Below are 27,136 nucleotides of genomic sequence, written 5' to 3' on the forward strand. Positions count from 1 at the left end.
TCTTCCTTAAACGTATGTTTTTCTTGTTCTCTTATTCTATATGTTAGGTCTGCAAGCTGCACATTTTCCATCAGTTTAAGTTCTTCTTTGGTTGGGGCCTCGCTCGTTTTCCATTTTTGGATAACAAAACACAAGCCACAGTAGTGGCATACATAAATAGCCTTTTTTGACACCTGGAAATTTCAATCCCCAACAAAAAGGACTCTCTTTTTTTAAAAAAGTACTTTAAAACACATTTCTCAGTTCATTATAAATTATTTCCCAATACTCTCTTACCCTTTTGCAGGTCCACCACATATGATAGAACATACCCTCAGTCTCATTACATCTCCAACACTTACCTGATTCAGACTTATAAATCTTAGTAAGTCTCATTGGAGTTAGATACCATCTGTGAATCATTTTCAGGTAGTTCTTCTTCAAGGAATAACAAGTTGTAAATTTCAGATCACTCTTCCAAATTTTTTCCCAAAGATGAAAATCTATATTGTGTTCTATATCTATTGCCCAGTGTGTCAACATGTTCACAACTCTTAACTGGCTGGAGGAACCCAAGGATGTGTATGGAGCATGACAACAACCACAGAACCTCTCTCAATTTGGGCACAACCTGCCATTAGTGTTGAAAAGAAAACCACTCTCTCATAACAGCGACACACGACCAAAGGTGCAGACAGTCAGCTTCAAATTCACTCCTAACTACGCCAGAGCAAACAGCAACTATTCCACTACTAAAAGTGGAAAAGCAATGTTTCCTGCTAAATCTCCACTGGAAGAATGTTCAGCAGGATGGCACAAACTTTGGATATTACACGGTGTAATTGCACTGAGTACCCTAGATTAGAAATCGCTTAAAACTAGGTACTTTACAAGGGTTTGCCTTTTATTTTTCTTAAGGAGAGAGAGAAAAGAATCAAATGACATTTGGTTATGTTTTTAAACACTTAATGCACAGTCACTCAAGCAATAGATGGAAGCAGGTAAAGACAATTAAAAATTTCAAGGTTTGACTTTATACAGTGGGAGAACATGGTAGAACCATTGTTTTCTTCATTCAGTAAATCTTGGCAAGGAGGAAAATAATATTGTAAGGGCATAATAACATAGGACAGAAAGAGGAAGAGTTATTCCTTTTTTTGTTTACCTTGGCCTTGAGCTGCTCTGACTTGACAAGTTAATGTTTGCATAATCAATGCATCCCATAATTTTTATATCCACTTGTTCTGCAAGGATAGGACGGACTCTTCCCACTCACACCTACTGGGAATGTCAGTAGTGCAGCCGGTAGCAATCTGAAAAAAATAATATTCTGCGTGCATACGGAAGATTGTCCAAACTGTTTAATTCAACAAATTGCTTTCTAGATGATCCTTAAGGATATGTCATGTAAAGATGAGATCCACTTACGTTATTGTCACATGCTGACAATATAACATTTTGCTTTCCTCTGTATCCTATCGTTTAGAAGTTGGATTTAATTACCAGTTGGAACGTCTGTCTGATGCAATGCCAGTAGTGATGTTAATGGAGATTATTTAATTATATAATAAAGGGAGGGGTTGCCTGAAGTGCGAAAATGCAGAAGGCCAAGGTTGAGTGCCAAGTGCTCATGGAAGGCATGCAGGGAGGAAATATTTGGGTAGGGAAAGTTTGTACAATGCTAGCTTGGAAGAGCGGCTCACGTGGTTTCATTGCTTCATGATAGGTTCCAGTGTTATGTTTGCACATGTCGCTGAAGAGAAGTCATAATTTCCTTTTTAGCCTGTGGAGAAGTGTCACTGCCAGGCTTGTAAACAGCTAGTGATCTGAGTACCTATGAGTTCATAAGAAGAGCTTGCTGAATCAGACCTGTGGGAAGCAGGACTGGAGCACAGCAGCACCCTCTCAGCCTGTGGTTTCTAAAAACTGGCATTCAGATGGATACCACCTCTGACAGTGAAGGTAGAACACAGCCATCAAGGCTGTGTTCCTCTCCTCCATGATATTGTCCTTTTCTCTTTTAAAGCCATCTTTCACGTGGGTGGCGCTGTGGTCTAAACCACAGAGCCTAGGGCTTGCTGATCAGAAGCTCAGGGGTCCCTTTACCTAGGTTGATGGCCATCAGAGCTCCCTGGAGGAGGGAGTTCCATACTTTAACTATGCACTGCTGTTTTGATCAGTCCTGAAGCGTCAAACATTCATCTTCATTGGACATCCATGAGTTCAGGTCCTATGAGAGAGGAAAGACAACTTTCCTTCATCAACTTCCTCCAAGCCACGTGTAACTTTATAAACGTCACCTTTTGCTCGCCTTTCCTCTAAACCAAAAAGTCCCAAAGGCGGCGACCATTCTTCATAGGGGAGTCACTCCACCCCCTTGATCATTTTGGTTGCCTTCTGAGCAAGAACTGTTTCTGAGTGATCAGATTGGTAAGAGTTTTTTTTTTTAATTAACCTTTGGAGCTGCAAATGACTAAAATAGGTTTGCATGGATAGGTAGGCTAGTAATTTTGATATTATTGTTTGCAAGGCTGGAAGTATCGGTAAAGGTAAAGGTAAAGGTACCCCTGACCATTAGGTCCAGTCGTGGCCGACTCTGGGGTTGCGGTGCTCATCTCGCTTTATTGGCCAAGGGAGCCAGTGTACAGCCTCCAGGCCTTGTGGCCAGCATGACTAAGCCGCTTCTGGCGAACCAGAGCAGTGCACGGAAACGCCGTTTACCTTCCCGCCAGAGCAGTACCTATTTATCTACTTGCACTTGACATGCTTTCGAACTGCTAGGTTGACAGGAGCTGGGACCGAGCAACGGGAGCTCACCCCGTTGTGGGGATTCGAACCCCCGACCTTCTGATCGGCAAGTCCCAGGCTCTGTGGTTTAACCCACAGCGCCACCCACGTCCCTGGAAGTATCTGTACTGAGCCTAAAGCGCCTATTGAAAGAGAGTCATAAACCAGGAGGCAGTGAGGAGATACTACTGCAGCCCGGCAAAGTCTCAGATTAAACATCCACAGTGTACATTGAAAGCATTCATAGGAACATAGGAAGCTGCCTTAAATGGAGTTAGACCATTGGTTCATCTGGCTCAGGATTGCCCACACTCACTGATTGCAACTCTCCAGGATTTCAGGCACACCTGGAGACACCAGGGATCGAACCCGAGACCTTCTGTGTGCAAGGCAGATGCTCTGCCACTGAGCTATTGACCTTCCCCAGAGACTCTTGAGAACTGTAGTTTGTTAAGGGTGCTGGGAATTCTAGCTCTGCGAGGGGCCTCCTAACAGCTTCCAGGACCCTTCATGAACCACAGGTCCCCAGAGTTCTCAGGGGGAGGCCATGACTGTTAAAGGGGTGTACAAGTGCTTTAAACGTTTGATGTGGAGGTGAGCAATGTGTGCTGATGATGCAAAGATTTATCTTGTCATGCTGGAGCAGCTCAAGCCCCAAGCAGATCAGGGGGATTCATCAGGCAGCTCAGGTAGGTGATGTCCCTGCAGAACCTAGAGACATTTTACTCCGCAGTGGGCACATCACATCAAGTAGCATCACAGATGCTTGTGGGAATCAGTCATAGCTCTAGCAGGTTTGGGCATGGTCTCACAATTGCTTTGCATAATAGAAGCAGGCAAGGAGAACATTCAACAAAGTGTTCCTATCTGGGGTTGTTTGACCAAGAAGAGGAAAAACTGCAGTACCTTGGTTTCTGCGCACTCCTTTGGAGCTTGGCCCTTGGGCTTAAAAATAAACCCATTTTGTGTTAGGTGTGGAAGGGAAGCCTTGCTTTCATAAGGGAAATAATTTACGTAGGAACCGCAGCACTTGATTTTCTATTAAATGTGAACACTTTTGTGAAGATAGAAGAACATGCTAAGAGCATTGGATAACTCGGCTATAAATAGCTTCTCCTTTTAGTATAACAATAGATATGCCTTTGCTGCGTAAAGTGAGGAGGCAAGTGACGCCTACAAGCTCAGATCTGGAAGAAAATCTAGTTCTTTCTCTTAATAAAACTGCTGTAGGAGAAGGAAAAGTTATTTGAATTAATTGCATCTGGGTGCTTCATGGGTTGTGTATTGTTTTCCAGGGGAGATGCTGCAGAATATCAGAAGCCTGGTGACTCAGGCAGACTTTCTGGAAAAAAAGAATGCTATTTTTGAAGCAACCGTACCTGGGTTTGCTGTAAAAAGTCTACTTTTCTGGTTTAATATTATTTAACTAAATAACTCTTACAACAACCCTGTAGAGCAAGCCATCATTATTATCCAATAGGTGCAAGAGTGGCGAGGTACAGCTGAGTGTCTCCGTGCCTCAGTTATTAGACTACAAGGTGTGCTGGCAACTGTGGCTTTTTGACCTGGTTCACATGTAACAAGAAACCATGGTTTCCTACCGTGTGAAAGAGCTGCAGCAAATCTTGGGCTCACGTTCCTCTCTCCACTCTTGTGGTATCCCATTGCATGTGACCTTGGATAACTGTGGTTGGTTTATACCATGGTTAGAGAGAACAAGCCAGGATCTGGAACTATGGTTTATTCCTAGTGTAATTTCATTAGCTGGAGTTTAAATCAGCTCTCCCCAACTGGGTGCCCCCCATATGTTTTTGGATTAAAACTCCCAGCTGCCTCGGTCCCTGACCATTGGTCCTGTTAGCTAGGGATGATGGGAGTTGTAGTCCAAAAACAGCTGGAGGACCAAGTTTGGCCACCACTGGCATAGGCAGTGGTCAGGGCTAATGCAGCTGTAGTCCAGAACATATAGAGGGGGAAGGCTGGTTAAAACCAACCAACCAACCACAGTTTCTTGTGTTTGTGCTTCACAGGGAACTGTTGTTTGTTTTTGATCTCCAATGGTAGACTGGGGAAGGGTGAATCCAAGCTTTATTGCAGCACATGAAACCAAATTCCACTTATATCTGAACTAGTCAGATGCTGCTCACTAATGTTCTCTAACTGAGTGTTGTGGCATGACTGAGATGCTGACTAGTTCATGCTTGTCTACATAGTGCTTTCTTGTTCCTGGATCAAAAAATTACCAAATTGTCCTCCTGCTGCTAGTGAACTCCGAGCGTTATAGAATCGCAGGAGGGGAAATATTCCACATTGAGCTCTGGAAAGTCATCTCCCAGCTACACACCATTAAGTACAGGATTAACCTCATATAAGTGGTCCCAGGACAGCAGATCTCTGAAATGTACCTTTCCTCACATATGCGATTTGTGCTATTAACTTATTGTGAATGTGCAATTGGGTTTTCTGAAAGCAGCGTTTAGATAAATTGCCATTGCTGTGTTCTACATTCCATAATGGTAAATTGCTTAAGTTATACATCTGCAAATGTTGCCTTTGTAATATATATGAAAGATGTGCCACCTTTACCCACTTCTGATTCAGGTCCTTGGGGCCTTTTGTTAATTTACATTTAGGTTTTAAAGCAATTTTATACTTGACTCATCTTTCCACGGCCCTTTTCTTCCGTATGGGTTGTTAAATATTTATTGTTTCAGCCAATAAAGCTATAACACCACCCAGCAGGTATTACACGAGGGGAGAGCGGAATCGTATGTGTTAGAGCGACTCATATGTGCTTTCAGAAGGAAGAGTTATACATTTTCCATAAAGCTTTAAGGATCAGCTTCCTTGCCTGCTACTTTAATCGAGTTCCAGTGGAAATCAGCATATTCCAACAAACTTTGGCCTGGCTTTGTGTGAATAACTGTGTCATTAAACCTTCTATCATCAAAAGCTTCCTATCATCATAGTCTCATCGTAAGCCTTTCACAAATAAAGATTACAGCCTTCCTGAGTATATCTTCATGGGTTTTGTTGGGTCTATAAATGGCTAATAAGCCTGATCCTTGTCCAAAATGTCCTCCTACAAATTGGGTGCATGATAGCGGAATTACAGGATAAGTCAGGTCATCCTCTACAAAAATTCCATTGCGAGCCCTTGCAGATTTGCATCATATCCTTAGCTCCACACATCTCAGCTTCATCCTAGACAGTTTGCTTTCCTAATGTTTGCTCATTTGTCTGCTTTACCAAGATCTGAAAAAAGGGAAACCTTCCTGATGATCTAATGTTGTGCAGGCAGATAGAGTTTTCTGTTCCCTGTCTCCCCATATAGTCCCCAGTATATCCCCAAAAGCCTTTTCAGAGGTTTGGGAATGGGCTATCTCACATCATGGGACTGTGTCATCCAGAACTACAATGGGACTAAGGGATGGACTTTGTACTCCACCGGTGCAACATTTTCCCACTGGTTTTTCCAGTGGTTCTCCCATCCCACTGCAGGCCTGAATGACATAGTTCAGGATATTTGGTAGGGACCACAAAGCCGCTGGGGAGGTTTTTACAGTGGAACCTCGGTTGTCGAAGATAATCCGTTCCGGAAGACCGTTTGACTTTTGAAAAGTTCAGCTACCGAGGCACAATGGGCAGTCGGCAGTTTCAATAGAGAAAAGTGCCTTGGAAGCCGTTCGACTTCCAAGGCATGTTCGAAAGCGGAAGCATTCACTTCTGGGTTTTAGGCGTTCGGGTTCCGAATCGTTCAGCTTCCGAGACGCTCGAAAACCGAGGTTCCACTGTATTACATTTCTTTGGGAGATGGTGCAATTGCCTGGCAAGGGCAAGGAGTATTTTATCTGTGACTGGCCATAATATGGCAGGGATTAGGATTAGAAGGTGGTTCCCTCCCAGGGTTATATCCAATTATGTGATACTCAGAGTAGACTCATTGAAATTAGTGGTCATGATTAACTTAAGTCCATTTATTTCAGTAGGGGTAAGTATTACTTAGTTGTATAGAACCCTAACTCTAATACTCAATACTCATAAGAGAGTATTGTTGCTGCTCATTAATTGGGCAGATGGTTTTTAGTAAATAGTTTACAGTGGTACCTTGGGTTACATACGCTTCAGGTTACAGACTCTGCTAACCCAGAAATATTATCCTGGGTTAAGAATTCTGCTTCAGGATGAGAACAGAAATCATGTGGCGGCAGCAGGAGGCCCCATTAGTGGTGGTGCCTCAGGTTAAGAACAGTTTCAGGTTAAGAACAGACCTCCGGAACGAATTAAGTACTTAACCCAAGGTACCACTGTATTGGATTTTATGTGATTTTATGATTTATTAATTCTTTTGGCATTGTTTTATTGTGTGGGGGGGTTGCCTTCAAAGTTGGGGTAGATATCCTTTAAATAATAAATAACAAACATTTATTATTTCAAGCAATTTGATGAAATTTAAAAGCAAGTTCATCAGACCTGACTTGCATACAACATTTCTGCAAAATGTTGAGTTTTCAGCTGCATGTATCGTAATGCAGATGCAACAAGGGTGCTGTGTAATTCTTGATGCATGACTCTGACTTGTAGTAAACTTGTATTGCTTGCTCCCTCATCCATCACAGTAAAGGCTGGTAACTTCTCTTGGCATTCCCAGGGACTTGTGTACAGCCACAGTGATTTTCCCTCTGCTTTTTCACTTTGGACAATATCTGCTCCCATGGCATATCACAAAGCTGCTTTTGAAACTACTCCTGAGTTTCAAAACAGTTTGCAAAACACAAACTGTTTGCGACACCAAGGACCTTGCGTTTGAGGGACGCACGTCTAAAGTTGAATTGGGGCCGAGGTGCTAGTTTTATTTCTTTGGATCCTGACTGTAATATGCAACTCCTTACTAATGTAATATGCACATTACTAATGTAATATGCACATGCTCCTTACTAAGTGTGCGTTGCAGAAACAAAAATTCTGAAACTCAGTATCATGAAAACATTGACTTGCACAAGTTTCCATTGCAGATAATGGGTAGTTAAATTAGTATGCATTGAAAAAGCCTCCAAGACTGTTATTCCTTGTTAGTGTTTCCATAGTAATGATATTATGGCTGCTGAGACATGTTTGCAGTTTCCCCAAAGTTATTATAATTACATCGAGTGACAATAACAGATTGGAAAGGGTGCAATGTTATTTTTAACAATTAATTTGAACCACCATTAGAAACAAGCTTCTCAAAACACTTAAATACTCCATGGAAGTGTATCTAAGCACATGGATTCACCCAAGTATGAGAAATGACCGGAATAGTTTAATCACTTGTAAGTGTTGGATTGTTTCTGGCTGCATGTGCAGAATATCACTGATCCAAAATAATTTGTTGGGCACCCAAAATCTTCAGGTTACCCTGAAATTCTGCTGCTAGGTGTCTGAATTCCCATCAATGACTCAAATGGTAAAGCATTCTCTTCTACCCGGACTGTGCCAATTCAGGATGCAGTGGAGTGGGATATTTTGCATGGGAGAGGTCTGATCTGCATAGGCAGGAAAATGAGCTCATGGTAGCTATCATGGTGCTTTCTAGATGGTGTAGACTACAACTCCCATCATCTCTGACTATTGCTCATGGCTGATGGGCATTTTAGTCCAAAATGTCGGGAGGGGCCAGAATAGGCTAGACTCGGAAGGTGACTCGGAAACTACAACTAATCCAGAATGCAGCAGTTAGACTGGTAACTGGGAGTGGCCGCCGGGACCATATAACACCATTCCTAAAGGATCTTTAGTGGACCCCAGTACATTTCCGAGCTCAATTCAAAGTGTTGGTGCTCACCTTTAAAGCCCTAAACGGCCTCAGCCCAATACAGTGGTACCTCGAGTTACAAACTCCTCAGGTTACAAACTCTTCAGGTTACAAACTCTGCTAACTTGGAAGAGTTACCTTGAGTTGAGAACTTTGCCCCAGGATGAGAATGGATGAGAATGTGCCGGTGGTGCAGCAGCAGCAAGAGGCCCCGTTAGCAAAAGCACGCCTCTAGTTAAGAACAGTTTCAGGTTAAGAACGGACCTCCGGAACGAATTAAGTTCATAATTAGAGGTACCACTATACACTTGAAGGAGTGTCTCCACCCCCATTGTTCCACCCCATGGAGGTCCCCTCCAAGAATCTTCTGTTGGTTCCCTCACTGCGAGAAGTGAAGCTTCAGGGAACCAGGCAGAGGGCCTTCTCGGTAGTGGCACCCTCCTTGTGGAACGCCCTCCCTTCAGATGTCAAGGAGATAAAGAACTACCTAACTTTTAGAAGACATCTGAAGGCAGCCCTATATTGGAAGGTTCTTAATGCTTGATGTTTTTATTAAGTTTTTAGATATGCTGTAAGCTGCCCAGAGTGGCAGAGTATTTTTTAAAAAACCCTTCCGATAGCCAACACTAGAACACCAGGAAGAGTGGTTCTCATCCTTCCTGGTGCCTGTTGTGCTAGTGTTCTACTTACAGGGAATTTGTGATGTAGGGGAGACCTAAAACTTGATTCCCACCTGAAACCTGGTGCTACCTTTAAAGCCTATCCATTCATTCCCACCTCATTCTGCTCCATGTGTAGACCAGATCTGATTGTGGAAAAGCCTCAAGCTCCGTCGAGATTATAGCATGTCAAAGAGAAGGCTAAGCTGAGCCCTGTGCCTTGACTTAGCAGTTTCCTACATGCAGTCTGCCTATCTTGGCGGATTTATAAAATGACAAGTCTTTCATCCACCCAGCACTCTGTGCTGACATTTTTCAGAGTGTTTCATTTTTTGGTCAGGGATGAGGAAGGAAAAATTACACCTCCCTCTAAGTGCAAATGGGGGGGGGGGGGAAATCCCATTCGTAGGACTTGCAGACATATAAATCAGACTAGTTGTTAGTTGCAGCCCTGCAATGGGTTAATGCCAGTGCATTATTTAAAAAGTATTTTACGTAGCTTTGGGGGAAAACCCAACACTTATTTAAAACAAAACAAACTATACCGCATTATAACAGATTTATTTACTTAGTTATTTAAACAAAGCATATTCTGCCTTTCAATTAAAGTCCAAAGTCCAAGATGGGTTAACCTTAGTCACTGGATTGCTTCGGATGTACATAATAATTAATGATAATAATTATTTATTATTGCCCCAGCCACTCAGGGCAGCTCCCAACATAATATTAAAAACACAAAAACATCAAACATTAAAAACTTCCCTATACAAGGCTGCCTTCAGATGTCTTCTAAAAGTCAGATAGTTGTTTTTTCCTTGACATCTGATGGGAGGGCCACTACTGAGAAGGCCCTGTGCCTGGTTCCCTGCAACCTCGCTTCTCGCAGTGTGGGAACCGGCAGAAGACCCTCAGAGCTGGACCTCAGTGTTCGGGCTGGACCAGGTGGGTGGACACTCCTTCAGGTATACATGACTTATTAAATTGAGAAGTGTTTAAGCCTTTTGCCCATGTGTTCTGTTCTTTCTCTCTTCTGCTCTAGTCTTGCCTGGGTTTACCAGATCTAATTCCATCGTTTGCCGGGGCTGGAGCAAACTAGGATCTTGAAGCTGGTTTAAGAGCTGGTCAGATGTGCTCTGATCCCAGTCACCGTGGATTTCTGGTTCAGGAGAAATGGGAGAGGGTTGGAGTTAATGCAGGAAGTCTTCAGTCGTAGTGTCCCAAGTTGGGAGCAGAGAAGGGGCATTGTGAGAACGAATTGCAAGGGCATGACGCTCATGCATGCATGTTGCCTTGGGTTCTATCATGGCAGGAAGGCAAGGATATAAATGTAAGAGACTAGCGTATTTCTAAACTGGGCCTTTAGTTCCTCCTTAAATGGACTGCATTCCTATTGTTTTTGAGGCTAGGGCTCTGGCAATTTCCATAAGATGGGAGTCTCATAATATGCAGCAACTGACAAGATGTGTTCTCTTTGCCAATATGAGCAAATTTAACAGAACACAGAGAAGTAGCATGTCTCTAAGCTATGTTGGGCCCCACCAGTGTAAAGGTTTATAGGCAGGCGGCATTTGAATTATACGTAAAGTCAGCAATGGTTTTTAAGCTTCGTTTTGAGGGATCATTGGGCAGTTATTGGGGCCTTAAGTTAGAAGAGCAGTAATGGCTTTTAATGCATCCTTGAGGATGAGTCAGCAAAATTTGTGTAAGTATAATGCAGTGATACAGAATTAGGCAGCGTGGCTTGTGAATGACTTTTGACATTTATAAGTTATGCAAGTTTATTTTTGACGTTCCTTAATTTATTAAATTTATATCCCCAGTTCCACTAAATTGTTTTTAAGGCGGATAATGATAATAATACAAATGCAGTGGAAAAAATATAATGAAATAGTTTAAAGCTTCAATAAAATACAGGATAACACATGTAAAAAGGCAGGTGAGGCATCACTCAAATATTTATAATCTGTACTTTCATAATGTATATCGAGTCTGTTTACATGAGAATGACTTAGTTGAAGATCAGTGCAATTTACTTGGTCTGCATTCAACCAAATGTATTACGGATTACTTAAGAGGTTTTTCTTCTAGGATTCAGGTGATTCAGAAGCATGGTTAGCCAAACAAAAGGTTTTGCCTGTGAAAGTGAGTAACAAATTTATTTCACTTCCTCAGTGCTTTTTCCATGACTGCTGTGTCTCATGAACAGCTCGGCCTAAAAGCTTGCTTAGTTTATGCAGCATTGTATAATACGAGAACATACTGTGTTCAGTTGGTGAACAATTTTGGAATTACTCACTATATGTTGTGAGAATATCTCACTCCAGACGTTCACATAGCTTCTATGGATTTTTTCACACTGCAGATTAGGCCTGACTAATTTACCAACTCTGCTAATGAGCCCTTTGGGTTTTGAACATCTGTAGAACAAAACTTTAGTAAGAAAGTCCCAAGTGTATTCAAAACATTCTTAAAATATTTTTACTGTTTCTCGGAGTCATGTGCTGCCTGCTAAAGTTGCCTTGCCAAGATGCGAACCCTCTAGTCTGGTGAGTTTACACTGAGCTCACTTTCAGTAATCCTGTTGTGTGGCACTACTTTACTGTACTAGATCAGTACTGAACTGCAATTTATTGATTTTGGGAGGCAGGGGGACAAATTACCCAATTTTGGAGCCTGTCGTCAATGTTTCGTAACTAAAATGTGCATATCACGTCTTGACTGTAGAAGATGAGTGCTGAAATGCAATTTTGAGGGAGTGGGGAAATCAAAATGTTCAACTGCGATTTGCGATTTTGAATTTTTGCATCAGCGTTCGATATTAACGTCCCAGAGCTGAACCTCTACAACAACATTTAATTTTTTTCTGGCTTCTTTTGTCAAATGCCGCTGCAGTTGCATGTCATCTGTCAGATACTGAAAAACATTGCATGTCCACAGAAAAATCAAATGCTGAATGTCGAATGCTCATGTAGAACAGCAGTAGCCAATGGGGCGTCGATATTTTTGCAGGTGTTGACCGTAGAACCATACCACTTTGCTGCATTAGTGCATTATCCAAGCGACATGTTGGAGGTGCACAAAATCGCTAGTAAACTGTAGATCAGTAGGACAAGCAACAAAGCAATAGAGAACACCCCCCCTCCCTCTCTCTCTTTGTGTATGTTTTTAAAAAATCATATTCAGGGGCACAGAATCTTGGTGGCTCAGTGAAGTAGCTGGATCAGTTTTCTCAGAATTATTTTGCCACAGAATATTGTATATCCTGGATAAAAACATAATCCACGAAAAATAAAAGGTTAGCATATTTAAAGTCTGAGCACCTGGCTTGGGTCTGACGAATACTGATTGTGCATGCGCAAGATCTCATTTAGCATACTGGACCAGAGAAGAACTTCCGGTAGAAATGGTGTTGTTTGAGCTTGACAGTTTGTCTACCGAACTAGGTAATTGCAAACTTCATGGCTACAAAAAACGGAAGAGAGACAAGCCCTGCCATTTCCTGTTTGTTTGCCAGCTTGATAATCGGAATACGGTGCTAGATGGTTTTCATCTAGTGTGGCGTTGTTTTTAAAATACGTAGTTCCAAGCCCAGCCATTTGCCCCCGTGGTTCATGGTTTAATTTTATCTTGTCACCTATCTCTTGACTGCATTCTTGCTGCTTGGTGAAGTAATTACCGCACACTTTATTTATCTGATTGGAACTTTAGCTCACACTACTGCCGAAACTTAGAGCCTTTTAGAAAGCATTTGAAATGCATGCATAAAAACTATCTCATTACAACTCTGTGCAGGGCTGCCAGTCAGACGGGGTGAAAACACAGAACAGTTGGGCTGTTTTTTTGTTTTGTTTTGTTTTTGCTTTTAGGATAGAAAATTAAGGAGCAAATACATTTTCGGTTCCCAGGCTCCCTGCTCCCTGCCCTTAATGTGAAAGGGTGGGATTCAAACCCTGGGCCGCTGCTTAATGGAGCACCAGGACCACTGTCTGCAGCCCTGCTGCTCATACTGGCTGGGTCAGAAAGTGGGACACGGGGAAATCACTGCACCTTCCTGAATTGTGTGATGGCAGTGGGGCCAGCTTGGGATCCAGTGGATCCTAGATCAGCTCTGCTCTTCCCCTTCCCCACCCTAGAACTCCCCGTTTCCGGACTTTCCACAGGCTGCTGCTGGCAAGGCTTCTACCAGGGGCTCATCAGCCCTCCCACATGTTTGGCAGGTGGAACGGGAAACTCTGTAATACTGCCATCCCTCTTTGCCAGCAGCCCAGTGCAAAGTGGGCATCATGGGTTTTAGTCCCCGGTGAATAGCAGGACTTTGCAGATTCGGGCTGGATGCTAGCCGACCAGTATTTTCTACTAGCTGATTATGAAGTGCAGTCCTCTATGATACTGCGACAGTAACATAATGCATTTTCAAAAGCCAGTATCAGGCCCACCAGCTATATATTAGGAATCCAGGCATTATCTAGGCTAATAAACACTCCACATATTTTTATTTTTATCTGCAATTCAGTTCATGACTTTTGACTTCTTTTTGTTCCTCTCTTTTCTAATTTTTAAGGCTGATTAATGCTGCATTAAACGAATGCTGTTTGTACATTTCCTTGCATGTGTGTTTTGACTTCCCATGGAGCAAAACAACCAATATTCTGCTAAATCAATTACAGAACCGTGGATGCATGTATGCGAAGCATAAACAGAGGGTTCTTACTCAAATGTGTTTTCCCTTTGATGACAAGTGTAATGAGAATATGAAAATGAATCCATTTCTTGGAGCAATAATAGAACGTAGTTTAAAGTGAAATCTTCCTTTTGTAGCTGATGTTTGTAATTTCTTCAGTAATAATTCTTTAGCCTCCCCATTTAGTAATCCTCTGAATAATTGATTAATTGAATGGCTGGAAAAATCTGGAAACAAGTTTCAGTTATGTTCCTTACTCGTTTGAAGCCCCAGAGAGGAAGATTATTTCTATTTTCTTGTATAGTTTAGGAACAACATTCTTTCTGAGATTCCCTGACACAGGCTGTACATCAGGGGTCAGCAAACTTTTTCAGCAGGGGGCTGGTCCACTGTCCCTCAGACCTTGTGGGGGGGGAGGCGGACTTGTTGTTGTTTAGTTGTTTAGTCGTGTCCGACTCTTCGTGACCCCATGGACCAGAGCACACCAGGCACTCCTGTCTTCCACTGCCTCCCGCAGTTTGGTCAAACTCATGCTGGTAGCTTCGACAACACTGTCCAACCATCTCATCCTCTGTCGTCCCCTTCTCCTTGTGCCCTCAATCTTTCCCAAAATCAGGATCTTTTCCAGGGAGTCTTCTCTTCTCATGAGGTGGCCAAAGTATTGGAGCCTCAGCTTCACTATTTTGAAAAAAAATATGAACGAATTTCTATGCCCCACAAATAACCCAGAGATGCTTTTTAAATAAAAGCACACATTGTACTCATGTAAAAGCACCAGGCAGGCCCCACAAATAACCCAGAGATGCATTTTAAATAAAAGCACACATTGTACTCATGCAAAAAGAAGCTGATTCCCGGACCATCCGTGGGCTGGATTTAGAAGGTGATTGGGTTGGATCCGACCCCCGGGCCTTAGTTTGCCTACCCATGCTGTACAGCTTCCCACCAGAAGTGGATTGCCTGGTGGGGTGGAACCACAATGCTAGCTTTGCAGCAGTGGCATCTCTGGACCCGGAAGAGAGCAGGGTAAGGGTGAGAAGCCTGGAGGTCAGGGCTGGGTAGTCAGAACCAAAATGGTCTCCTTCCGGTGTGCCTACAAAACCCTTACCTCCTTCCTGCCTCCCACCTCGTGCCTCCCCTTGCAAGCAGCAGCGGCACTATTTCCAGGAAGCTAGTGTAGTGGCTCCTCCCCACTGGTGAGCTGCATCTGCTTGCCACTCTTGCAGGATAGACGTAACCATGTATGGTGGCCCATGGAGGTCTCCATTGGTTTCCTACATTTGCTGTATTTCTGGGACTGTAAACAACAACACTGGTTGGTCAGGCAGGCCTCTTATACATGACTGGAGTAGGGATGGTAGATTCTGAAATTTTTTGGCTCTTTCTCATTTTCCCAGTCCTAAATTCGGCTCCCCAAATCTCTGGAGAGATTTTTCAAATTTCCTTTAAAAAAATCTGCATGAAAATTATTCAGCAACTTTGTGTAAATTTTTCATAGTAACTGCAGTAATGTGCAGTTTTGACCAATGTGCACATCCTTGCCAGTAGTTTCTCCCAGTACAATGCATATAATATTTTTTTCACTAATATATTCATTTTTCATGCACATATTTTCTCATATATGTATTTTTGTAAATATTGAATGGTTGGACAGCTGCATTGCAAAATCTGGATAAGTGTGAATTTTGAAGGATGGCAGTATTTCAGTTCTCATATTGTTTCAGAAAGTGTGAATTTGATCAATGTGACTTTAAAGTGAACAGAATCAGTGTCCCTCAGACCTTGTGTGGGGCTGGACTGTATTTTGAAGGGGGGAAAATGAATTCCTATGCCCCACAAATAACCCAGAGATGCATTTTAAATAAAAGCACACATTCTACTCATGTAAAAACACGCTGATTCCTGGACCATCTGCGGGCCTCGATCCGGCCCCCGGGCCTTAGTTTGCCTACCCATGATATAGACATCTGTGAAGGAATAATGGGGTATGTAGTTTGAACCATTGCAGTTGTGGGCAAGCTTATCTTGACCATTTTAGCACCTGATTTAAACAGATTGTTGGTTCTTTCACTGCTCAGTCCCATAAAAACAGAACAGTAAGAAAACCTAGAGAGTGCAACCATTGGTTTACATAGATTCCTATTTTACTTCCATTACATTTTGATATTTTTGGGTGTGATATTGACCACAAATTTGGTAATTTAAAGTTTTATGATCTGGAGCTTTTTTTCTTTTTCTTTTGGTGGAAAATATTATATACCTGGAAAGGTGTATATTAGAGAATTCATTGTCCAGGCTCTGTCACAGTTCTCCACATAACTTTCAGAGTCTCATAATCCTCAGCCCATAATCATTCCTGTTCAAGCATTTAAGCCTTACTCCTACATATAACAGGGGAGCAAAATATTTGTTATGACATACTGCCCATAAAGGTTTGTGTTTTGATTTAGGAAACTGATATAAAAATGTCACCGGATGCTTAGTCAAGATATTCAGCAGAATAATGCAGCATCCGTGCCCATATTTTTAGGGCTAAAGTGCTCTTTAAATGGCAGTAATTTGCCTTGGTGTTCTCTTTTTTTAAAAAAACGGGAAGATGTGTTAAGGGCAGATGGGGGAAAAAAAACAGGGCCAGTTTGTGAAATTGGCTTTGTGAAGTATATCTAGTATAATTTCATGCCCTTTCCACATGACCCTCTTTAATTCTTCTCTACCCAGCTCATATTCTCCCAAGTTAATGTTTATTTACGTCTTCCTCCTTGCAACCCCAGAAGCTCTGCTTATGTGAAAACATAGCCCTATGAGCAGGAGAGGGTGGAAATAATCAAAACATTGCAGCCACTTGGAGCATGCAAGGAGCAGACAGTTGCTTCATACAGATTAAGGCAAGCTTGTGAATCACTGCCCTTTATCCTGCTAATTTAGACTTGTTTTAAATACCCTCTTTGGGCTTTGTTAAGCCCTTTAGAACTCTTCTTGGTGTATTTCACCGAAGTTGCTAAACTGAGGCCAGAATGAGCCTGGAAGGAGATCTTCCCTGTAGCAGAACCTTGAACTTACTTCTCAGTGATGTCTGTTAAATATTTGCAGTCCAAGGGTTTAGAAACTTTGCCCCAGTGAGACTTGGGGACGGGGAGGGTGGAATGTGTTCAAATCATCGCAGGGATGATAAAGGCAGGGCAAGGGGAGACTGCTTAAATGCTCGGTGCTCATTTTCCTCCGAGGTTGGGGGAAGGGGCAGGTTAAATGAAACTAGAAGGGATAGGAGGAGGCTACACAGCAGTGGATTAATGGCAAAAGGTCCAGTGCTTGCCAAAAGTGCCGAAATAAATAGGGAGTTGTATCATTGTCCAACCAATCAGTGCAACAAGCTCAGAAGCAGAAGGCAGAAAAACGACATGGTCTAAAACTAGGAAGCTGGAATATGGTCAAGGAGCAGCAGCTTATAAAATAGTGGACGCTCCTCACACTTTGAGTACTAAGGATATAATTTTTTTTTGTAGCTGAATGTTTGAAATCAATTTCAATTTTAATGTTTGTAGGCATCCTGGAGGTTGATCAGTGTTGGGAACAGGATACAGTGGTACCTCAGGTTACAGACGCTTCAGGTTACAGGCTCTGCTAACCCAGAAATAGTACCTCAGGTTGAGAACTTTACCTCAGGATGAGAACAGAAATCGTGTGGCGGCGGCAGAGGGAGGCCCCATTAGCTAAAGTGGTACCTCAGGTTAAGAACAGTTTCAGGTTAAGAACGGATCTCCAGAACAAATTAAGTTATTAACCCAAGATACCACTGTATTGGGCTAGAACAGGCAGGCGGTGCTATATTGCAGCCATCCAGGTTTTTGAACTACTATTCCGTTCATCTCCAGTCGTTGGCCAGACTGGTTGAGGAGGATGGTGGCTGGAATCGAACATCCACAGCCACATGCTACTCAATCCTGGGTTAGACCCTAAGTCTGTTTAGTACAGTTTTTGTCTTGTATTCTTAGGCATATGGAATTGAGCACTAAATGTCAATGAATAATAATAATAATAATTTATTATTTATACCTCGCCCATCTGGCTGAGTTTCCCCAGCCACTCTGGGCGGCTCCCAATCAAGTGTTAAAAACAATACAGCGTTACAGATTAAAAACCTCCCTGAACAGGGCTGCCTTAAGATGTCTTCTGAATGTCAGGTAGTTGTTTATCTCTTTGACATCAGATGGGAGGGCAATGAACCTCAATGGATATGTTCAAGCTGTTACCTCTATTACTGTCACTGTTTAACATTTATGTTTTTGAAATCTTATACGTTCCCTCCATTTCAAAGAAAATTCAGGGTGGCGGCTTACAAAAAAACAGGTTGACAGTAATGAAATATATGGCAATCCCCATTAAAAACTACAGATGCGAACATCGATCCCAAAAACTCCAAACAAAATCCCAAGATAGCTAATGAAATGAAGGCATAAAAGATACACCCACAAAAAGAGAACAATCGGGTAATAGCTGTTTGAAAAAACAAACACCCACCCTGTCTGTTAGCCACTTAAAACAATACAGTGGTGTGTGGTGTACCTCATGGGAAGAAGTATTGAACAGGTTAGAGGCCCCAGCTGTAGTTCCTGGGGGTCCCAGTTTCTGTCATGGTGTCCCGTTGCGCACTGCTCTGGTTCGCCAGAAGTGGCTTAGTCATGCTGGCCACATGACCCGGAGAAGCTGTCTGTGGACAAACGCCAGCTCCCTCGGCCTGAAAACGAGATGAGCGCCACAGCCCCATAGTCGCCTTTACCTTTACCCAGTTCAATAAGGGATAGATTTCTTTAGGAATATAGATTTATTTTTATTTTAAAAAACCCTACTGCTATTATTGATAACAAACATCCCCAATGCAAAAATAAATAATAACACCACCATTCTTTGAAACAACTAATTACAATGTTGCTACCATTTTGCTGTATTGTGACTGATACATTAAACAAGCTAGCAGTATAACATTGTGTTTTATCTTTATCAGTTTAGGGGTTTTAAAGGTTAACACCAGCACCTTGAATTTGCAGATCAATAACAATGTGCTGTGCTGTTCAAAGAACAGGGTGGAGTTGGTTTTGCCCTATAATTCTTTGCCATAGCTGCATATATCCATGCAGTATATATCTATTTGCTGCATGAAATACTTGGGTAAATACCAAAGTAGAAGGTTGTGCATTGTTAATTTTAGTATTCAGAATCTTGCTACAGAAATGTTGGAGATCCTTATTAAATGGATAACAACATACACAGTTTCTTGCGATCAACCATTTATGGTATATTTTATTGTGGTGATAAGCAGGTAACCATAAAACACACTTCTCTTTTCAGTATATCTATCTTTCTGTATGTTTTATAGCGTATTTTGGGATAAAGAGAAAGTAATGATTTCCACAGCAGTAGACATAATGAACAAAAAAGGATTGCTAGAAAAAGTAAAAAAAAATTACATCCAGAAATTGCTATTTCTTTAGCAACCTCTTGCCTACGTCATGTAATATTGATCACTTGTGACTTTGCACACTGTAACTTTGGGAAAAGATAGATTTTTATCTCCTCTTCCAAAGAGCATTTAAAGAGTGGCATGGTGATTCCACTGATGAATGACTGAAGGAGGTTTCTGGATTGATGAATCTGGAACTGGGGTGGTGTTTTCACAGACCGAATTCCAATAACATGCCAAGACTGATTGCGGCATGCTCTGCACCTAATCACAGAGGATTTCTGTGTCCTAGCTGGTTAGTGCTGCAATTGTGGCTTTTAAATGGGGGGTGGGAGACCACTGTAAGAGAGGCCAACATTCCTCATGTTACTTTGCTCCAGGAAATCAAAATACTAAAGACAGCAAGGTTAAAAATCTCCCAGTCTCACTGTTTTATCTTTTTGATTCCTTGTCTTTATAAGAGGTTAAGAGCAGGATCCCATATGTGTTTACTTAGAAGTAAGCCCCACTGAGTTCAGCGGGACTTAGGGAAGAGTGTACTTAAGCACCTTGAACTTCATAATTATTACTACTTAGTAAGGTAAAGGTAAAGGGACCCCTGACCAATAGGTCCAGTCGTGACTGACTCTGGGGTTGCGACGCTCATCTCACTTTATTGGCCGAGGGAGCCAGTGTACAGCTTCTGGGTCATGTGGCCAGCATGACTAAGCCGCTTCTGGCGAACCAGAGCAGTGCACGGAAACGCCGTTTACCTTCCCACCAGAGCGGTACCTATTTATCTACTTGTACTTTGACATGCTTTCGAACTGCTAGGTTGGCAGGAGCAGGGACCGAGCAACGGGAGCTCATCCTGTTGCGGGGATTCAAACCGCCGACCTTCTGATCAGCAAGTCCTAGGCTCTGTGGTTTAACCCACAGTGCCACCCGCGTCCCTACTTAGTAGGCATGTATAAAATCGCACTGCAAAGCTGCAATCTTTTGCCCACTTCCCTGGCAGTGGTCCCCACTGAACTCAGTGGGACTTACTTTTGAGCAGACATAGAATCATGCAGTGGTAGAGTTGGAAGGGACTCTGAGGATCGTCTGGTCCAAGCCCCTTCAATGCAGGAATATGCAGCTGCCACTTACGGGGGCCGAACTTGCTACCTTGGCATTATCAGCATCATGCTTTAACAAACTGAGCTACATATTAGCACTGTCCTGAAATGTCTGAGGACTGGAATGGTGGAAGAAATTTGAATATCGCCTGATGCATCAGGCAAGACTAGTATGTTCACCGTTTTCTTGGTTGTGTAGATGTACTAGGGAAAAGATGGCATGGCAATTCATTTTTATTAGAATAGTCCTTAACTCGTTTTACTGGAGGGGCCCCTTGAAGAAGAGCGGGAGATTGGTGGTTTGAGGCACTATGCTAGCTTTCCAGGAGGTGGGTTGCTGCTGTTTACAAGGGGGGAGTCAGGAAGGGGCAGTAAGGCCAGCACGGTGCAAATGCACCAGCAGGAACACAGGATTGACTTTGCCAGTGTGTTTACACCACACAGACTTCCACATTGCCTCGTCCTTGTTTCTCCCAACATGCAACAGTGATCCACCTCCCAGGAAGCTAGTGTAGTTGCTCACATGGCAAGCCAGTTCTTCAGGCCAGGATTCTGCTACTACTTTTCAGGTGTGTGGCTAGGAGCTGCCTCTTCATACATTTCTCATGCCTCTGAATTGGCTGCAGATGGCCAATGGTATTCCTCAGGTGGATGGACTTGGTTCTGGGCTTGCGTCTTGCTGATCCCATCTTTAGGTTCTGCTGCAAGTATACCTACAAAGGCACTTCCATGCATAAGGAATAAAATATGTACCCGCGAGTAGAAATCACTACGCTTTCCCCCCATGCTTAGAGAATTTCATCGGGCAGGCAAAGGGTGCTCCGAACTTTCTGAGAGAGAGAGAGAGAGGAGAGAGAGAGAGAGAACAAATCCTATGTAACAAATTCAGCGCTTGTGAAAACACCCTCTGCTTTTCAGAGTTAACTAAACTGGAACAAAACCATGCAATCTTGTGAAAGTCCCGTCAGATTAATTTGGTTTATGAAATTTACAACAGCTCTTCTCTCTCCCACGGGCCGAAAAATACCGCAGTTGTTTGCCTCTCTGAATAATAATCATTACCATCTTCATCTCTCTCTCTTTCTCTGTCTGTCTGTCTTTTTTCTTCTTCTTCTTCTGGCGGAGAATATCCTGACTAGTAATAGTGCAAAGCAAACTCCTTTCTGAAAGAAGCCATTTTAAGACATGAGCCCCTGGGGAGCTGAGTTCTGGTGTGAACACGAGCCTCAGAAAACCGTAGGCCGTTTGTTGACGCTATCGCTTTAAGTGTCGACCCGAAGCGTATCGTGTTGCTTTAAACCAGATTGCCTGCTTAATATTTAAGGTGACGGTTATGGAATCACTTTATCCCCTCCGAGATTGGCTTTGGAGGCGGCCGGGCAGGCTGAAGATACCCACCGCTCCTACCTCCTAGGCTTGTGCCTCGGGAAGGTATTTTTGATCCTTCCTAACCTGCCTGGGATCTACTAGCAGGCTATGTGCTGACTGAACGGAATAGTTCTCCAGCAGTTTAAAGAGAGAGAGAGAGAGGGAGAGAGAGAGAGAGAGAGAGAGAGAAGTCGAGCTGATTTCTGTAGAGGAGGCAGGGCTTATGGTTTAGAAGGAAGTGAACTGGATAGGTCAGGAGACTGTACCATTTGTGAACACCCCTTTCCCTTTTATATTCATCTGTCAGATACAGTAGGCGTGCTCTGGGCTTGCTGGGCTTCCATGCAAAGCGGGGAGAAAGCAGCCTAAATGTGACCTGCAGTTGGGAAGCTTGCTGCTTTTCCTGCTTTCCTTTTTATCCACCCCCCCTTGCTCTGCAGCCCACCCCCTTTCCTCTGCCTGGACGCTGCAAGCACTTGGTGCTGGAGTTGGAAGCTGTTTGGAAAAAAAACAAAACCAGCTAACATGGTTTATTCCACTCACTGCATGTTGGGTAAATTTCAAAACCCACATGGTCGTCCTCTTGCAGTGGAATAAAGTCGCATCTGATGGACGTCTTCTCTGCTTATAGCATAGCAATGAACGTCTGACAGGCGCGACCTTTCATAAGACAGCCCACACGACTGGCTTTCTGCCCAGAATATTGCTGCAACACTGTCTGTGATTGGTTATCTCCTTATCATCATGCCTTGCTTCAGAAGGGGAGAACGGCCCCCTTTTTAATAAGCCCACGATGGCCGGCTGCAATATGCTGCACTGTAAGTATTTTTTGTTTTGTTTTGAGACCGAGAAGGGGGGGGTGGGGAATCATGCTGTGTAGAGAGTAGTAAGGCAGAGAGGAGCACATGGCGACGTGATTATGCTGTGAGACATCAGTGAAGTGCTGCTTGGTAAATTTTAACGTATCTGTTTTTTCTACAGGTTGGTACTAAGAAGTGCCTTTCCTGACGTCTCTGCTGCTTGGAACCGCTTCTAGAGCAGACTCTGCTTTTTGCCTTGCTTGCTGCCAGCTAGACTGCGACGACAGCTCATCCACTCTCCACCTCTAGCCCAGCCACCCCTCCCCTCATTTCTACTTATAATCAAGAGAAAGAGAAAGAGAGAGGAAAAAAAGCTCTAAGCATCAGGCGTTGCCCTAGGCTGCTTTAGTTATTCTTTTAGAAATAATAAGCATAACGACAACAACAAAAGTTTGCTGGAAAAGTGAGATAATCTTCTGCCAGAAAGGGAAAAAAAATATATCAAAGAGAGAAGGAGCAAAATAAACCGTTCCTTGATTTATCTCTTTAAATTGCTGCATCTGTCTGTGCCAAACTAATCGATACCAATTGCGCCACACCAAAAAAAATTGAATAAATTGAAATCTCAATAATAAAATTAATAATAACAATTGCAGATTCAGCCGTGTGTAGATTCCCCTTTCAGGCAACTTTTTCCTGAGAGCAGCTTGGAAATCCTCTCCTGAAGGGTCTTCCACGTTCTGCTGCTGGCATTTTGGCCTCCCAATTTGGCACTCAAGAATGGTTTACTGAGAGCACAAGGCTCATTCCAGGCCACACTTTTAAATGCTCATTTTTCTGACGACCTTAAGTTCCAAAACCACCCCCCTCTTCTGATTGACAGTTTCGCGCTGTGACTTTCTAGTGGGAAATCTATTCCTTGCTGTTGCGACAACACAACTTTACATCTTTTAACGTTGGGCTTTGGGGCTTTGGGGGAAGCATTTTGGAGGTGGCATTTTTCATCGTTTCCAGTCTTATCAGTTTGGCCTCTTCTCTCTCTCCTTTTTTTTTAATTTGTTTATTTCATTGACAATTTTAACTACCTGTAAAAAAAAAATCTAAACATGGCTGTAAGTGTCACACCAATCCGGGACACAAAATGGCTAACACTGGAAGTGTGTCGTGAGTTCCAAAGAGGGACTTGCTCACGTCCAGATACGGAATGTAAATTTGCACATCCATCGAAAAGCTGCCAAGTTGAAAATGGACGAGTAATCGCCTGCTTTGATTCATTGAAAGTGAGTAAATATTATCATTCTCTTCAAAGCTAAGACAAAAATAATGACTGAAACAGTTGTAATCACTGAAGCAATTGAGTTTTAAGGGATGCTATTTTTTAATCTTATTAATGAGGTTGTGGTTTTAATAATTATGCTTTAAGGCAGGGAGAGAGAGTGGGGATTTTCAGAAGGGCTAGGCTCTGTTTTCTTGCAGTTTATTATAGTTCCTTTATCCTTAGAATTACAGTGCATCTTTAAGTTGGAATGTTAAGAAGCACCATTTGTGCACCTCAGAAGAGTGTTAGTCCATAGTACTGCAAAAAGCAAATACAATTCACGTTTAGACTGAAAGATGGACTCAGGTCTGAACTGTTAAAGGCTGGGGTTATCTACTCTGAAAGCTCTTACTGCAATAAATTTGTTAGTCATTAGGACATGAAAGGGTTCTGCTTTTTTTCTTTTGTAGAAAAAATTCAATGGTTAATTCTCTGTGTGTGCTTAAAGTGAAAAAAATTAGAGTCCTCAAACTAAAGGCCATGTCTTCTGAACAATTGCCTGGTGCTGAGAGCATACCTAGATAGTTGTTGTGTGTAGTCAGCAGTCACAAAGTCTGAGAATTTCCTTCGTTAACATTGCACTAAAAATCTTAATTAAAAGATCACTTGTATAAGTCTCAGCTTATGAAAGGATCGCCTGTTTAAATATTGGATTTGAAAACCATGTTTCTGTACTTATGAAAGAGAACTATAGCTAATGCTCTATGGATATATTACTGCTTCAGGAAAATGGATGATGTCTAGAATTGCTGTTTTCAAATATGTTCCTGCTTTCATCAGTCAGGCTTGAGACTTATCTTCTGCCCTAGTTTACCATGCTTGAAATCCCAGACTTGTTTATTTGGGAGGCAGGTTGTAGCTAAGTGGTGGAGCATCGGCTTTGCATGCAGAAGGTTTCAAGTTCACTCCCTGGCATCTGTATGGCTGGAATTGTTCCTTGTCTGAAACCCTGTAGCGTCTCTGCCATTCAGCGTTGGAAATACTGAGCTAGATATACCAGTGGTCTGGCATAAGGCATATGTTCCTTTGAGCATACGGATTAGGGCTTCAGTCTAGCAAGCACTTACCTGGGAGTAATCCCCATTGAACATGGTGGAATTTACTTCCAAGTAAAAATGCATAGGCTTATGCTCAATGCACCTTGACCTCAACATTCCACAGTCCATGCAGGTAAAGGGCTTGAATTTCAAATTGCTTAGTCTGATTGACTTAAATGGAACTGAACTGATTTAAATGCAAGTATTTAGGCTTCATTTAGGGTTCTAAATCTGGCTGAGAGCCAGGATTGCTTTTGCATGTTACAGAGCAGTGAGAAATCGATACGTGGTTGAGTCATGCACACACACAATCTCAATCTCTCTCTCTCACACACACACTTTTCCTGCCTCTGGTATAATGTCTAAAGAAGTGATGCCTGTAATTGATGAACCTACAGCTGGACAGAGTGGAAGTTGAAGGAGAAATGTATGTTTGCTTGTTTTAAAATGAAATAGGGCTGCCATTCCAGCCAAATATTTGGACTTGGAATTAGGCTACGAAGGGGCAAATGTTCAGCTCTGCCTCGTTTATGACTGGACTTGTTCATACTGACTGGACAGCAGTCGCCAGAACTGTGAGAAAAGTCAATTCTCTGCTCTGTGTTTGCTTTGGCGGCTGAAGGCATGTTGTGGGTTGTGACTTGCCATTTGGCCATATCACACTCAAGGTCAGCTTAGATTTTCTTGCTGTAGAATAACGTTGTAACACCACTTGTCAGTCACATAGGCCATGTTGGAGTGATGATCATCTGCCTGCCTATTTATCTGTCTATTGCTGTTTTCGGATGCTCTATAGCTAGCGCACAAATATATGTTGGCCCCGGGAGCCTTGGTTGCCAAAGCTAGTGAGCCAAGGATTTGTCGTTTCGTTCTACTGCTTGGCAACCATAGCCATTCTTAAGGATTAGGAAAGCTCTCCATTAAGCGTTGCTGCTAGGTAACTTCCATTCATTTGATTACGGGGACCATTGTGCAAGCTGTTGTTGCAAAGACTGAGGGATGCAGCACAAAGGGCAGGTGAAAGACGCTCCATACTACACCTTAGCCATAGGCCACGGGTAAGGAGTGTCAGCCCCCGCGACCAGATGTGGCCCTCCAAGCTTCTCTATCTGGGTCTTGGTGACTGCCATCCCACCTCTCACCAGCCCTGCTCCAAACCCGTTTCAAGAGTTTTTGCCCGACTGGAAGCTTTTGCAAACTACGAGAGAGATTGTTCTTTTCCTCCCCTTTCCCAAACGTTTTATTTGTTTATAAAATTGTATATCCTTCCCTTCAGTTCTGCTGAAACTCTTGGAGCACCTTAACAGTGGTGGAATAAGACAAGTGATTTGTTTTCTCATTTTTTAATGTCACTTCTCATCCATTACGAAACCCAAGGTGAAACGTGTGGTTTCTGGGGTGTCTTCCATTCATTCGGTGTTCTGGAATGGGGAAAGGCTGTAGCTCAGTGGTAGAGCACATACTTTTCTTGCAGAAGGTCCCTGGCATCTCCAGTTAGAGTTGGGAGAGACTCCTGCCTGAAATGTTGGAGAGCTGCTGGAAGTTAGTGTAGCCGGTACTGAGATAGATGGAGCATTGCTCTGACTATATATAAGGTAACTTCCTTTGCCCCAGGCTCAGGCGTTCTTAGCACCAGCAAGGTAAGTGCCTTCGGACCATACTCCCAGCCATTTAAAAACGTGGATTTTCAATACAAAGCAACAGACTATACAGGGAAGGGTGGAGTTCAGTGTTAGAAACTCAGATATATAAGCCAGGCTCCAAATGGCTCCTTAAACCAATATTACAGTCACCAAAACGAAATGTTTAGTTGCCATTTTTGGGCAAGACAGTGCTAAATAATGGACTGGCTGTGATTGAATATCATTTAAACATCTGGCTAGTTCAGATAACAGCATCCCTTCTCCCTCCTCCCCTGTTGAGCCTGAAGGGGACTTCAGTCTTCTGTGGCAAGGATGGAGGATGTCTCGATGCCTAAGCATGGGAACTTTTAAACTGGTGTGGGGAAGACCTGACCCACCAGATGTTGAGGAACTGTAACTCACATCGGCGCCAGCGACTATAATCGATGGCCAGGGATGGTGGAAACTGTAGCTCAGCAACATCTGGAGGGCCAGAGGTTCCTCACACCTGCTTTAAAATGTTGAATAGGACACAA

General features: G+C 42.8%; 1 protein-coding gene across 25 annotated transcripts in view; it reads left to right on the forward strand.

Annotated features, from left to right (window-relative positions):
- Positions 1-27,136, forward strand: part of MBNL1 (muscleblind like splicing regulator 1) — a 181,609-nt gene that overhangs the window by 14,384 nt on the left and 140,089 nt on the right. For 11 of the 25 annotated variants that reach the window (XM_081862634.1, XM_081862631.1, XM_081862633.1 and 8 more), the window contains exon 2: positions 23,741-23,903. The exons of 1 other annotated variant lie outside the window; for it this stretch is intronic. In XM_081862634.1, the coding sequence (XP_081718760.1) occupies positions 23,741-23,903 (163 nt within the window). Of the gene's footprint in view, positions 1-11,307; positions 11,362-22,493; positions 22,642-22,674; positions 22,774-22,804; positions 23,904-25,092; positions 25,112-27,136 lie in introns of those variants that run through there. 13 more of the 25 variants (XM_081862635.1, XM_081862647.1, XM_081862642.1 and 10 more) reach the window with 6 other exon arrangements.

The sequence above is a fragment of the Podarcis erhardii genome, assembly GCF_964252035.2.
Source record: "Podarcis erhardii genome assembly, chromosome: 5".
Taxonomy (NCBI): domain Eukaryota; kingdom Metazoa; phylum Chordata; class Lepidosauria; order Squamata; family Lacertidae; genus Podarcis; species Podarcis erhardii.